General features: G+C 36.8%; 1 protein-coding gene across 1 annotated transcript in view; it reads left to right on the forward strand.

Moving 5' to 3' along the window:
- Positions 1-1,036: 1,036 nt before the first annotated feature.
- WDR3 (WD repeat domain 3) overlaps positions 1,037-13,826 on the forward strand; it is a 34,829-nt gene continuing 22,039 nt past the window's right edge. Inside the window, exons 1-11 of the mRNA XM_026713365.2 lie at positions 1,037-1,781; positions 2,988-3,197; positions 4,937-5,055; positions 5,674-5,752; positions 6,679-6,774; positions 8,159-8,269; positions 9,206-9,307; positions 9,426-9,523; positions 9,716-9,820; positions 11,194-11,424; positions 12,473-12,566. Of these exons, the coding sequence (XP_026569150.2) occupies positions 1,611-1,781; positions 2,988-3,197; positions 4,937-5,055; positions 5,674-5,752; positions 6,679-6,774; positions 8,159-8,269; positions 9,206-9,307; positions 9,426-9,523; positions 9,716-9,820; positions 11,194-11,424; positions 12,473-12,566 (1,416 nt within the window). The 5' untranslated portion in view covers positions 1,037-1,610. The remainder of the gene's footprint in view (positions 1,782-2,987; positions 3,198-4,936; positions 5,056-5,673; positions 5,753-6,678; positions 6,775-8,158; positions 8,270-9,205; positions 9,308-9,425; positions 9,524-9,715; positions 9,821-11,193; positions 11,425-12,472; positions 12,567-13,826) is intronic.

A 13,826-nucleotide genomic window follows, 5' to 3' on the forward strand; every position in this document is an offset into this window, starting at 1 on the left:
TTGTCAGCACATTCAACTATGTAATGAACAGTTGAAAGGTATCAAAATGCCTTTCTTTCGAGGATTCGATTTTCCCACTGGGAGAGCTCCGGCGCAAGGATACAGACAACTGCTTGAAAGCTGGATCTTTTTATTTTTCAGGAAGGCGGAGAACAGAAGTCTGCGTTCCTGGGCTAGCTAGCTTCTTATGGTAAGCCCCTGGTTTTTTTATACCCTTTTCTCCTTTTGTAAGTTGATTTTGTTTGAGTGTTTGTATTTGTGCCTAATGTTTCAAATCCTGTTTGAGTTTGTCTTTATTTCCACCGGAGGGCAAACTCCGTGGGGTGGTCAGATTGTATTATTGGTTTTCTGTAATCTCTTTTAGCTTTAAGATAGTTTTTCATATTTGTTCTGTGGCAATCTCCTGTCTGTCCCTTTTGTAATTTATATTTTGTGTCTTTTGTAATTTATATTTTGTGTCTTTTGTCTGTTTGTTTTGCTTATTTGGTATGTCCTGTGTTTGTAAGGGTTTTCTAAATTATCTTTTGTTTCCTTTTCCTATTTGTCTAGTTTTCTTAATTACTTAGGCTTTTGTCTATAGGGATTCTTTAATACTTTTTATTTGATTCCTTTACCTATGTAAGTTTGTTTTCTGGCTGACCTGATGTTCCCCTTGGGCTTTTCCTGTTTTTTTGTTACACTACTGTCTTCGTGAAATCCCCTTTCCACAGAACAAAGAATATTTCATTCATTCAGATCTAGGATGTCTTATTTTTGTCTTATTTTTGTGTTCCTTTTATTTTTTTGTGTTCCTTTTATTTTTTTGAGCAGGTACTTAGATGGGACTCTGTCCCAGCACGATCCCAAAGTGCGTTTTGTACGCAACACCCTTGTTTGACGAGACGTTTACACTTGCTGCGCTTAAAATTGGAAGTGAACACAGTTGTTCATACTGCTTTAAGCGAGCTACAAAACTTGAGAAAGCAATCCCGTAATGAGATGAGTCTCTCCAAATTTTCCATAGCTCCATGTTCTGTTTATCCTCGTCCCACCTCTTCCGGTTCCTCTGCCTAAGCATGCTGGGAATGGTAGGTTAGTCTTCCAGCCCCGCTACACGTGCAATAGTTAGTGCGGGGATAGTCCGGCTGTTTGGATGACTGATGTTCGCTGCGGGAACAGACTTAAACGGAGGAAACAGGAGACAAGCTGGGACCTGGTCGCAGTACATTTAATTTTTCTGGCGCGATCGGGAGTCCCTTTCCTCCCGTTGCTTATACAGTGATACCGCTCCTCCTCCTGCACTGCTACACATTTTGTCTTCGGAGTTGACCGGCGGAGAAACTGAGCCGGGCTGCCCAGCCAATCTCAGTGGCTGAGTCGAGCCTGCAATTAGGTCCTTCCTGATAAAAATCCAACAACTGCAGACCCGAAAAGGGTTCTGCAGAAGTGTAGTCTGTAAAATACCAGAAATTGCGGTGTTTCTGTGTTGGGTTTTAGAAGTAGAAGAGTAATAATGGCTGGCTAAAAAGGAAAATATTTTTTTTTAATGCCTAGCATTGCTTCAGAAGTAATGTTCAACTAGTAGCCTCACTTGGACTTTGCAGAAAAAAAAAAAAATCTGAAGCCTCCCCATGGGCCTCACCAAGCAATATTTGCGGTACGCGGACGCCGCTCTCTTTGGAGTAATTGCCAGCCAGAAAGGCAACATTGCCTATGTGACCCTGCGTGGTGAGAAAGGTCGCTACGTTGCAGTGCCAGCTTGTGAACATGTTTTTCTCTGGGATACAAGGAAAGGAGAAAAGGTAAGCACAAAGCCATGCTCCTTATGTAGCATTATAGTGCGATTTCCTCTTTGATGTTTTTTTTTTGTTTAAATTTTAAAAGATTAAACGAAGGTGCTTGGGTGTTAATGAAGATTAATTTAAAATTACTGCCATGATCATATTGATGTTTGAGGGAGTCACAGAAAAACATTGTATGTAGCCCTTTTTAAAATAATTACTTAATTTGGGAACTGTGATAGTGATGAAGAAATAACCATCCTCACATTTACAACATTCATAGAACACCCCCCCCCAAAAGCTGAAATAAGGTATAGGTATATTATAGATACAGTCATAGTTTCACTTAAGGACTGCTTCACTTAACCAAGTAGTCAGTCCCAATTGTGATTGCTAAATGAGGACTATAATGTTTATTATTATTTTGTTGTTTTGTTGTTGTTTATACACACACACACACACACACACACACACACCCCTCCTGTTTTCCTTGCAGCAACAACCCCATGAGGCAAGTTGGCTAAAAGAGAGTGATTGGCCCAAAATTACCCAGGTGGCTTTTGTGCTTAAGGGAGGCCTCACAATCTTTTTTCTAAGCCAGCACCTTAATCATAAATAATATGCATTATTTTAAAAAGTCACCATTCCACATTTTTTTTGCTAAAAGTTAAATAAGTGGAATAGTCAGTTGTAATCATTGTTAGCAATTACTTCTGCTATTTGTATGCGTAGTTCTCCAAGTATGCAGCTTTAGTCTAATGAAAACAGTCTGTTTATAAGAGAAGAATATTATTAACTTAAGGGAACTTCAAGGTTTGCATAACTATAAAATATTTAGGAAAAAACTATCCTTTTATTAGAGAGAGAGAGAAACTGAGACTCCATGTTAATGGGAAAAGATGGAACAAAATAAGAGGGATAATAAAAAAAGTAGAATTCTGATCAATTGTATATGTTCATTTTTTAAAATTCAAAATGTTGCAATTGTCCCTTTTTTCCTATTAAAAGGATCCAAAGTTTCAGCATTGAAATAATAGGGCAATTGCTCTATGTCATATTCATCCTTACTGTATATTTTTTTTAAATGTCTTGGTTATAATGAATGATGGGAGACAATAGAAATATATAAAATAACTTATTTCCTCAGAGCAACCATATACTGATTGCTGCTTTCTTCTGAATCTTTTACTATTCCAAAGTGTAAAGTTCTCCTATTTTGCTTTGCAGATTCTCATTTTTCAGGGCCCCAAACAGGAAGTTACTGCCCTCTGCCCATCTCCAGATGGTTTGCATTTGGTTGTTGGATATGAGGATGGTTCAATCTGTTTGTTCAACCTCTTAAGTGCTGAAAAAATTGTCACATTCAATGGCCATAAAGCTGCTGTTACTGTCTTGAAATTTGATGAGCTGGGAGGATGTTTGGCATCTGGATCAAAGGTGAGAATTTTCTTTTTTTTTTTGAGTTGCTGATTTTTAATAGATGTAAATGAAATTTATGATTGAGGTTCAGTGCAAAGTAATTGGAGATATATGGAATGAATTTGTGAGAGATAGATTTTAGATCCCTATTTTTAGGGCTTTAGGAAAAGAGAGAAATAAGGGGGATGGCAAAAACAGGTGGGTATAATAGAAGAATGGAATATATGATATTTGTTTCTATCACTGATCAACTGTTTTGGGTTGATCCCCAGTAGAATATGGAGGCTAATGAACGTTTTTTTCCCCATATTAACATAGAGATTAAAGTTCCTTGAATGGGGTTCTACTTCACTGTACCTATTAGTTTTCCAAATATTTAGTATTTATATTGAGAGTAATAGCACGTCAACACATGCCAAGGTGTTTATTGACTTTTTGTGCTTGTCACCTATCTATTTCTGTTTTATTCTGATCATTTTGGAATGCATGAATCTAGATTACCTTCCTAGAGGAAATAGAGAGAAAGACAAGGGAAGCTGAATGTCTTTGCTTGCTTATCCACTAATACTAAAATTAAACAAATATGCTTGGGTTTGGAGAGGATAGCAAGGTGAAAAATCTGCATCTGCATCAAGGTATAGGGAAAAATGCAGACAGTGAAAATGAATGTTATATATATGGTAACTAGGCATAAGAAAAATGAAAATACTATACCTATTTATTGAGGAAGCATTCCTTTCAGAGTAGCTCATTGGAAGTGTGCAGGACATTTTTAGAATTGCAAACATTCTTTCAATTTTTGAGATCTGATTTTTTTACCCCAAAGGAAGACCAAGCTTTCATAAATTTTGGTACCATGCAATGAAATCCAAATACAGTATGAATTTGTAACTACTTACATGACTTCCAGTCTTATAATTAGATTTCCACTGCCTAAATAAATCAGTTCACAAATTCTTCTGAAATCATGTAGGTTTATCTACATTGCAGTATGCAGTCACTTGATTGGCTTTGATTTAACTAGGGTTTGTTTGTTTTTTGTCTGTCACCTTCAGATCCTTTTTAGTTTTGTTTTGGGTTTTCAAGTCAATCTTGGCTCCTGGTGTCTTCCTGGACAGGTTTTGGCAGTTTTCTTGACAAGCTTTTTAGATGTGGTTTGCCACTACTTTTTGGAGCTGAAAGAGATTGACTAGCTTAAAATCACCGGAGTGACTTCATACCTAAGGCAACCTAGAACTCATTCTAGCCTGGTGCCCTTAATTACTATGCGAAGCTGCATGAAGAAACATCAGTATACTGAGACTCCTATAAATAACCTGAGTGGCAGAAAGAAATGAAGATAGAAACTTTTAAGGCTCTATACCAGGTTTAGAAAACTTGTAATGGTCCAGACTCTGTATAAACACATCTCTTAATCTTGGCTCAGGCTGCTGAGAATTGGGAAACCACTGCCCTTAAGTCTTATGAAAGAGATTTTGTTGTCAGATTTCCTTTTCGTTTTATTATCAAGTAGTTTAAGAAGACATTTCTGAAGGATAGGCAGGACATGTTGTGAAAGACGTAAACAACAAAAATATTGAACACATTGCCTTTTGCTGTTTTGATCTTTTAAAAAATCAGAAATAACATTTCAAATTTTATATTTTTGAGATCATATGGAAACAGGAAATATATTTGACACTTGGGTAAAGGGGTGAGATTCATTGCCAGGAAAATAAGATGTTGAGCCATTTAATTTGTTTTTTTTTTCCCTCCAGGACACAGATATCATAATTTGGGATGTGATCAACGAGAGTGGTTTATACCGGTTGAAAGGCCACAAGGATGCAATTACACAGTTATTGTTCTTGAAAGCAAAAAATATATTGATTTCTAGGTAATTGTTTTCTACATGTACATATAACTATCTCCCCGCTCCAAATCACATACTAAGTACTGCAATTTTACTTAAGTTCAAAAAACTTGTTAGAAATTAAGGAAAAATTTAATCCTGAAAATTAATTGTTATTTATTGGGTGAGTTGTATTATTTGCATCGTAGACAGTTGGCTTAGTGTTAATGCTTCAAATAAGATGTTCTTGCATTAATTCACCAAATCCCTGAATAAATTGAAGGAAACTTTAATTTTTTCTCTCTTATTCTATTGAGAAGATTATTAACCTGTAATTTACCCTACATGAAATATGCATAGGTGCTCCCTTTTGGAAAATTAAGGGTATTTGTAAACAACAGTCTACACATTCAAAAAGACTCTTAGTGTTGGAATAAAAATTGGCTTCATATAAATTTTGTGGGTAAGCTAATTCTGACTAATTTTTTTAGCTTTGTCACTTGAAATAATGCATTGTCTGGAGAATTTAAAAATCTGTGGGTTTTAATTTATTCTGTACTGTGTATATGTTATATGTGCTACAGAATAGGGTAACTTTCTGATGTAATGTTGTAATGGTAGTAATATTTTTAGTACCATTTATGAGGCAACATTTTCTTGCAGCGGAAAAGATACTGTAGTAAAATGGTGGGACCTGGATTCTCAACACTGTTTTAAAACGTTGGTTGGACACCGCTCTGAAGTAAGTAGAATGCAGATTTGCAGGTGAGAGTAGTACAAAGAAAAAAAAATGCCTTTTCAAAGTAAAGGTGTAAGTCATGATGCCTGTTTGACAAGTGTAAGTTATGATGCCCGTAAAATGGATTGGTCATGTGACCAGTCCGTGACCTTTTTGTAGCAGTCTTTGAACCAACACCAGTCAGGGATCCCCAATCTTGGCAACTTTAAGACTTGTGGACTGGAGAATTCTGGGAGTTGAAGTTCACAAGTCTTAAAGTTGCCATGTTTAGAGACCTCTGCATTAGGTGAACCCATTGTTCACTATGGCACAGTTTTGCCAAAACCTGAAAGTGCCAGTTTTCAGCAAAACTATCATAAAATGCAGTCACATGACTGCAGGATGCTGCAAATGGTCAAAAATGTAGCCTTGTTGCTGAGCACCCAAAGTTCAGTCACGTAACCATGGAACAACCTCAGCCATCAAAACTTTGAATCTAGGTTATCAGTAGGCCAGTGGTAGATCCATTGTAACATTGGTTGCTAAGGGATGGGTAATAAGTTGAGAGCTATCTGTATATAGGTAGCCCTCACTTACTGACTGCTCGTTTAGTGAGATTATCACAGGGATTTCCCCCCCACTTTATGTGCATTTTTAAGGGGCTTTACAAACTAAGGGAGAATTTGTAGAATGTTATTCTGAATTGCCTATTATAACGGGTAAGAAGAGTATCTTATATGCAAATAACTTTCATTGATGAAAGTAAAACTGCATATCATGGTAAGCCCAAATCTTATATTAAGGGATCATTAAATAGTTTTGTTTTTGGGTTTTCTGGCAGCAAAACGAGAAAATTAATCTTACAAAAATGAGGGACGTAGATTCAGTCTTGTCTGAAGAACGAACTACAGTATTAAAAGAAGAAATGCCTTTGGCTTGTTCTTCCTTAGGTGTGGGGGTTCATTTTGGCTTCTGAAGAAAGACTTCTTATTACTGGGTCTGCTGACAGTGAACTGAGAGCATGGAACATCATGCATTCCCAGGAGGTAATAACCAGTAACCAGTAGATATTTCTACTGGTTGACCTGATTTGCATCATTATTCACATTAAAGCTATTGTACGTTATTTTTAATGTCTTCAGTATTGAATGTAAAATCAAAATATAAATGCAAATGGAATGAAATTATATTCCCTTGCACTGGTATTGTGTTCTATGCTTGGGGCAATTTGTTATACAGGTAGGTAGTCCTCGATGTGCAACCATAATTGGCAGCCCAAAATTTATGTTGCTAAGTGAAATGTTTGTTAAATGCATTTTGACTCATTGTATGACCTTTCTTGCCACAGTGTGAATCGCTACAGTTGTTAAGTAAATCTGACTTTGCTTGACAGAAGGGTGTAAAAGGTAATTACATGACCCCCAGACACTGCAACCTCATAAACACAAGTCAGTTGCCAAGGGTCTGAATTTTGATCGTGTGACTGGGGATGCTGCAGTGGTCATAAAGTGTGAAAAACGGTCATACATTTTCATTACTTTTTTCATTGCCGTTGTCACTTTGAATGATCACTAAACAAACTTGTAAGTCGAGGACTATCTGTAGTTCTGGTGATTTTGGACACAGAGAAGCCTAATGTTGGCCCAATGAGAAAAAGAGTCATTCACTTATCCTTGGTTAGGTACTCCTTTTGTAATGTTACCTGTTGGGGCATCCTTTCAGAGAAATTTCCTTATCTAAACATAAACAGAATGACCACAAGTGGTCAAAAAAAGCAGTGGGAACGATTTCTGACTTTCTGCCTGCTTCCCCATTGACTTCGTTTGTGGGAAACTGGCATGGAGCATTAGAAATCACAATTACGTGATCAAAGCAGCATTGTAGCTATGTGTAGATCCTTGAAATTTCAGTTTTCACAGAAGTAATGGGTCCCAGATTTTGTATGCATTCTTTTAAGTTTGCAGATTTGAGGTCCTAGATTCAAAAAATTTTGCACTATGACATACTGTTTGGGCTAATTGACGTTACAAACAAAGTTTTAGTAGTATATAGATGGAACTGAACTTGCTTCTTTGACTGTATGTTTTGATTGCAAGGGATCAATCCCTTGAATTATGAAGCCATTTATTTTTCCAGGAGATACTTTAGCTGTCTCATATCACATGGTTCTCTTAATTAAAAATAAAGTAAGCAGTATTTTAATAGAGATCCATTTTCATTGAATGTCATCTACTTTTTTAACTTTTGTAGTCCCTGGCTCTAATGTACAGCTTTGATGGACATGTTATTTTACGTACAAAGCAGTTGTTTTTACTTTGTCTAAATGTGCTATGTACTTGAGGTATTTAATAAATAAAGAAATGATTTGTCTGCAGAAAGAAAAGGCTTTATTTTAGCCAAAGTCTATTATTCTTTTGGTACACTACATAGGACCAAGACTCCAGTGAGCCTGAAAACAAGAGAAGTAAAGGACATGTTCAGAGCTTGGAAGAATCTTCTGAAGATGATAAAGCAGATGCCCAAGATGAGGGCCAAAATGAGGTATCTTTTTGTAATGTGTAGTCAGGATACCTTTACAATCTTAGTGGATGCACATAGCGCTCAGCCGTATTGTGAGTTATTGGTGGTGAAGAAATCATTGTGCTGTTCATCTCTTAGTGGAGGGTTGGGAAGCTGAATCTCAATGGAGTATGTGTGTGCATTCAGTGTCCAACGTCTCGCCCACATCTTGGTCTTTGGGTCTCTGCCTGTATTCTCCAGCTTTGTGATTGTATAGGATCCTTCACTGAATGAAAAGTGAACTGGAATAGAGGAGAATGACTAGGAAGAAAGGAAATCAGCTACCACAAGCAGATCCATTGTCAGATTGGAAAGAGTGCCCTCTGGCATGGAAAAAAAACCCAGTGCCTGCACAATCCCCTTTGACCATTGCAAACAAATACAACCAAGCAATTTCTGCCTGAGATCAATCCCTCTCCCCTGCCATTATAACGTTTGAAAAAGAGAAAAAGCTTTAGAGAGAACAGATATCCTCTCCTTTTCATGATGCAAAAGAAAGATGGGAAAGAATGCCAGTTCAGCTTTTCAGGCAGCTCTGTTACTTAGCCAAGTTCTTTTTTCCTATCTTCCTTGTATTATGCCATTTTGGCTGAGCTAACCCTTTTTTCTGTGCTGTCCACCTCCTGTTAATTTTCTTCGGTGATAACCATGGTTTTCTTTTCTTTTGAGCCATTCACTGCTTTGTTTTCCTTCAGGTATGTCTGGCTTTTTTCCAAGAAGGGCATTGAGAAATGTAAAGTCACTGGACACATTTGTTGGTCTAAAGCCACAGATGAACTGTCAAAGCAATATTGTCATTTTCAATTGTTTGAATGGTAATAAATTATTGCTATTTAGTAGTTGTGTTGCATGCATTTATTGACTTCCTTGAAATTTTCAGACCACAATTGTTTAGTCCTGTTTTAATTGATTTTTTAGGACACTGTAAGGTGTGAGAAAGCTGGTTCCATCATGAGGGAAGGAAGGAATCGCGTTGTTGGTCTTGCTATTGATCGATCGGGGAGAATCCTTGCTTGCCATGTGAGTGGGTAGCTTTTGGACCACATGGGAGTACTGCCAGATCTCTGGCCTTATAGCTATGGAAAGAGATTTCTAGGCCAGCAAGTTTCTAATTTATTTTGTTTTTTCTTTGTTCAAGGGAACAGACTCTGTTCTGGAAATATTCTATATCCTCAGCAAAGAAGAAGTTCAGAAGAAATTAGAGAAGAAAATGAGGAAAGCGAGGAAAAAAGCCAAGTGAATGCAATACATTTGCTATACTTGTCATTTTTATATTTTTCTGATACATAGAAGAGCTACATTATATATTATTTTAAAACAATTATCCATCAAATGGTCACATTAAAATGGTAACACTTTAAGATTCAAAGTACATCCTACTTATGTTAATATTTCTTATTCATACAGAGGTGGTGTTTTTTGTTCTAGACAAAAGTCAAATGTGGAAGAGGAAGAACTTGATATCAGTATAGAGTGCAGTCTACAGGAAAAGATTCAGCGTCTTGTTAACATCAAAGCTTCTGCTAAAATCAAGTGGGTTTCAAGTACCAAGGAGGATAAATATATTCATTGTTTGTTTAAAAAGCAAGTGCTAAAAAAGCAGTAATATTAATTAACAACTTTTTTATAGTGTACTTAACTTATACAAAAAGTTACTGATTGCTTCTAATATTGTCCTTTTTCATGACAGCCCAGCAAATTGATTCATGGGTCACTGAATATTACCAAGGGGTTGGATAGTCTCTGCTTCTCTTGTAATATAAACCCAGACCTAGGACCAAGTTTACTTTAAATATTTTTTAAAGTAAAGAGAGAACAAGAAAAGGAAAGCTTTTGTGTAATACAAAATGAACCACAATCACAATCTTTCTCCTCTGCCAAACTACTTCTGGTGAAGTGGGACTTGATGTAGTTTTACAGAGACATTCTAAAAAATAACAATGCACGAAGGATTGGGCCAGTAATTAAATGCTAATTTGGCTGCTAAATGCTGGAAATATATGAAGAAAGCCAAAAGCAGAGATGTTGCTTATCCATAGGAAAAAGAGACTGGGAGAACGCTATAGATAGAGACTGAACTTTGTTGGAAACAAAGACTCCAACATTCTGTTGTTGTTCTCTGTCTTCATGATAGGATGGACGTCATTTTTCCTGTGATTGTTTTCAATAATGGCTTTTTTGAAGTCGTGCGTATTTTTGCTCATGTAACTAGGGGTACTTTTATTTATTGAACAGACTTATATTTCTATGAAATAATCCTTTACATTTCAACTCTCAGTAACTCCAGGTGGCATACAGCATTAAAAACCCACAGTTTTACACACACAAACACACACTGCTCAGCCATCTTCTCTTCTAGTGGCCAATTTTTCTCAAGTTCAGAGTTTTTTTTAATGGTTCTTACACTTCCAAAATATTTAACTTGAGCTTCATTGTAGTGTTTTCACTACACAGCCATTGTTATTATTCATCATTAGTGTTTCCACTACTGTTGAATAATTTCTTCTTTGGCTCAAGATTTTTCCAAATATTGTCTCCAGTACCGCACTTCAAAATGTTTCTTTGTTCAGTCATATAATATTTCAATAGGCAAATTAAACAGCTTTATACATCCATGTTTTTAAAAGCTGTTCTCGGTTTTGGAGGATCTACATAGTTGTGGAAACCTTAGTATAATTAAAGCAAAAATAAATATCTCCATTATCCATTGGATATTAACAGTATGACTTTTGATTTTGGCATGTATGTCTGCTAGTTTTCATTTCATGTATTATTGAAGTCTGGATTGCAAATGAAATTTATATTTATCTTCGTTGGCTTCTTTTACATAGTATTACTCTTAATTCATTTAGCACTTAACATGACAGTTACTGCTTTTTTAAACAATAGATATTTTATTGAAACAGATCTTTTGACTTGATGCTGAATCCAAAAGGAGAACTGAAAGCCACCTTAATGCTCCAGAACAACAGCATTGAATGCTACAGCCTGAAGTCGTCAGAACAATCTCCCCAAGTTGTGCAGACATCGAAGATAAACATTGGAGGTCACCGTACTGATGTTAGAACGGTGTCATTTAGCTCTGATAACATCGCCATTCTCTCTGCTGCTGCGGAATCCATTAAGATATGGAACAGGTAAGAATCCTCTATGAACGCTGAGGGAAAATGTAAGTTGAAACCCATATTTACAAGGACATTTTGTTAAATGTCTTCATTTAATGAAGACATTAATCTGAAATCCAGGAAATATGGAATTTAATATGGAATCCAGGAAAATGCATAATATCTCATTGTAGGCAGGAAGGTGGATTATATATCAAATAATGTACTTAAAATACGATCAGATTTACAGAGAATTCATCAGTGGAGTTAGATATCTTTGTACTGTTGGACCTTTCCTATGGTGAGTTGTTCTACATTTGATGTAAAAATTCTGGGTCACTGCAGTGCTTTGTACAATGTGTAGTCAAATTGGCTATTAACTACGCTCAAGATATTATACTTGTCAGATTGGACAACTTTAAATGAGATTGTTCAGATTCTGGGATAAGATTTTTAGTGGCTGCTAGTCCTAATTTGCATGTTCCTCCTGAATCTGAGATTTCATGACTCTCAAATTCAGTTCCTGGAGGGCCCTTGAAAATTGTTAGCTACTTTGTGAGGCATCTGGTTGTTCACTGTGGAAAACTGAAACTACTGTACTCAGTACAATCTCAGAGTCAATTCACTGGACTACTTCCTGAATGATAAAAAAAAAATTCTCAAAGCATTCATCTAATTTATCTTGCCTATTCTACTTAATTTTGGAGGTAATTCTAAAACTGAGGAAAGCTGAAGTAGGTCAGTATTTGCTGACAGTTTTTGGAAAGAACAGAAGATTTTCAGTGGTTGCTAATCCTAGTTGTTTATCTGCAAGTAGAGTGTACTAACGTTCTAAAGTAATTATGATACACCCCAAATCGGTTCACTACTATTGTAGTATACATCATGAATGCTCATACTTAACTGTTTTTCCAGTTGTGTATTGTGCCAGTCAGTTACCACACTGGTAGTATATCATAGCTCTGTTTTGGCTAGCTTTTATAACATGTTTTTTTGAAGAGAAATCTGGGGTTAAATATTGTGGTAATCCACAGGGATAGCTTTTTCCTGCCATTTGTGAATTATTGTTGTTTTTTCACAGGTCTACCTTGCAGTGTATCCGGACCATGGAGTGTAATTATGCACTTTGCTCCCTGTTCGTCCCAGGAGACAGGCAGGTCATCATTGGGACAAAGGTAAATTGCTCATCCTTTCTGAAGCATTAGCAGATCTTGCTAATAATGTCATATTTTAAATAAAAAAAGAATATCTAGCCACCAATACAGAGCCATTACACCATTTTTTGCAGAGGTTTTGCTACTGGTACAGACAGGTCTTTTACCGAAATCCCGTCTTTTTCCTTCCAAGTTTCCTTTGTGTATGGTTTACAGTTGTCCTGATCAGGCATTGCTTTAACCCAAGGGTCTTCAAACTTGGCAAGTTTAAGACTTGTGAACTTCAGCTCCCAGAATTCCTATTACTGGAGGAGGAATTCTGGGAGTTGAAGTCCACAAGTCTTAAAGCTGTCAAGTTTGAAGAACCCTGCTTTAACACATCTCAGTTGTTCTTGGCTTGTGATAGCGGCAGGCAAAACTTGTCTTGTTCTCCATCCTATTGATTAATTATTCTTTTCAAACTAATTCACAGCCCTCTCCAGTTCTTCTCCTTTAAAAAAACAAACCTGTAGTTTCCTTTGAATCTTATATCTCTCCATTCTTTCTTGTTTACTCTGGCTTTGATTGTGGAGGAAAAAGTTCCAGTCCATCCATGTTTGAATAATTAGAAACAAATGCTTCACCCTTGCCCTTAGGTCTCCCATCAATGGTATCACTTGTCCATCTGCCTCTGGTTCAGCAATACAAAGGATCCCTAGCTCTATGCAAACTGCTGGTTCTCAAACAGCAGTGTTGATGGGGTACCAGGGAGCCCAGCACTTGACCAATTTGGTTATCCCAGCTGTTCTAATGGTAGACTCACCCATGGTAGCCCTGATTCTCCACAAGCCTGAAATTATCCATGTAGGAGTCTATCGTAGAGTCCCTTTAGATCCTTTAGTGCCTTCCAGGAGGGATGTATTTTGGAAAACTCATTGCGGGACAGCAAGAATCTCTTGTCAAATCTCCTTCGATTTCCTCCTTGTGGTAATGGGATTCACCTTTTCCAAAACTTGTTCTTAATGCTTTCTGCCAATCAAACACAGATCCTAGGCATTCTGTAGTTCTGTTGTCATTTTTCTTCAGCATCTCCTTGAAAAGGGCATTTTACCTAGTGCCTGAAATGAGCAGTCCTTAGGCAACCAGCAGCCATAAAACAATTTAAACAGTTCCAAGAGGGAGGCAAGTATATTTAATCAAATTCTTTCTCTTCTAATTCTCTTCTCAGAGAGGAAGAGATATCAATTTAATAACAAACACAAGTATTCTCCCAGCTCAAAAAGCAAATGGCATTAATAAGTG

This window comes from Pseudonaja textilis, chromosome 2 (genome assembly GCF_049901715.1).
Source record: "Pseudonaja textilis isolate UNSWEBS1 chromosome 2, rPseTex1.2, whole genome shotgun sequence".
In the NCBI taxonomy this organism is placed as follows: Eukaryota; Metazoa; Chordata; class Lepidosauria; order Squamata; family Elapidae; genus Pseudonaja; species Pseudonaja textilis.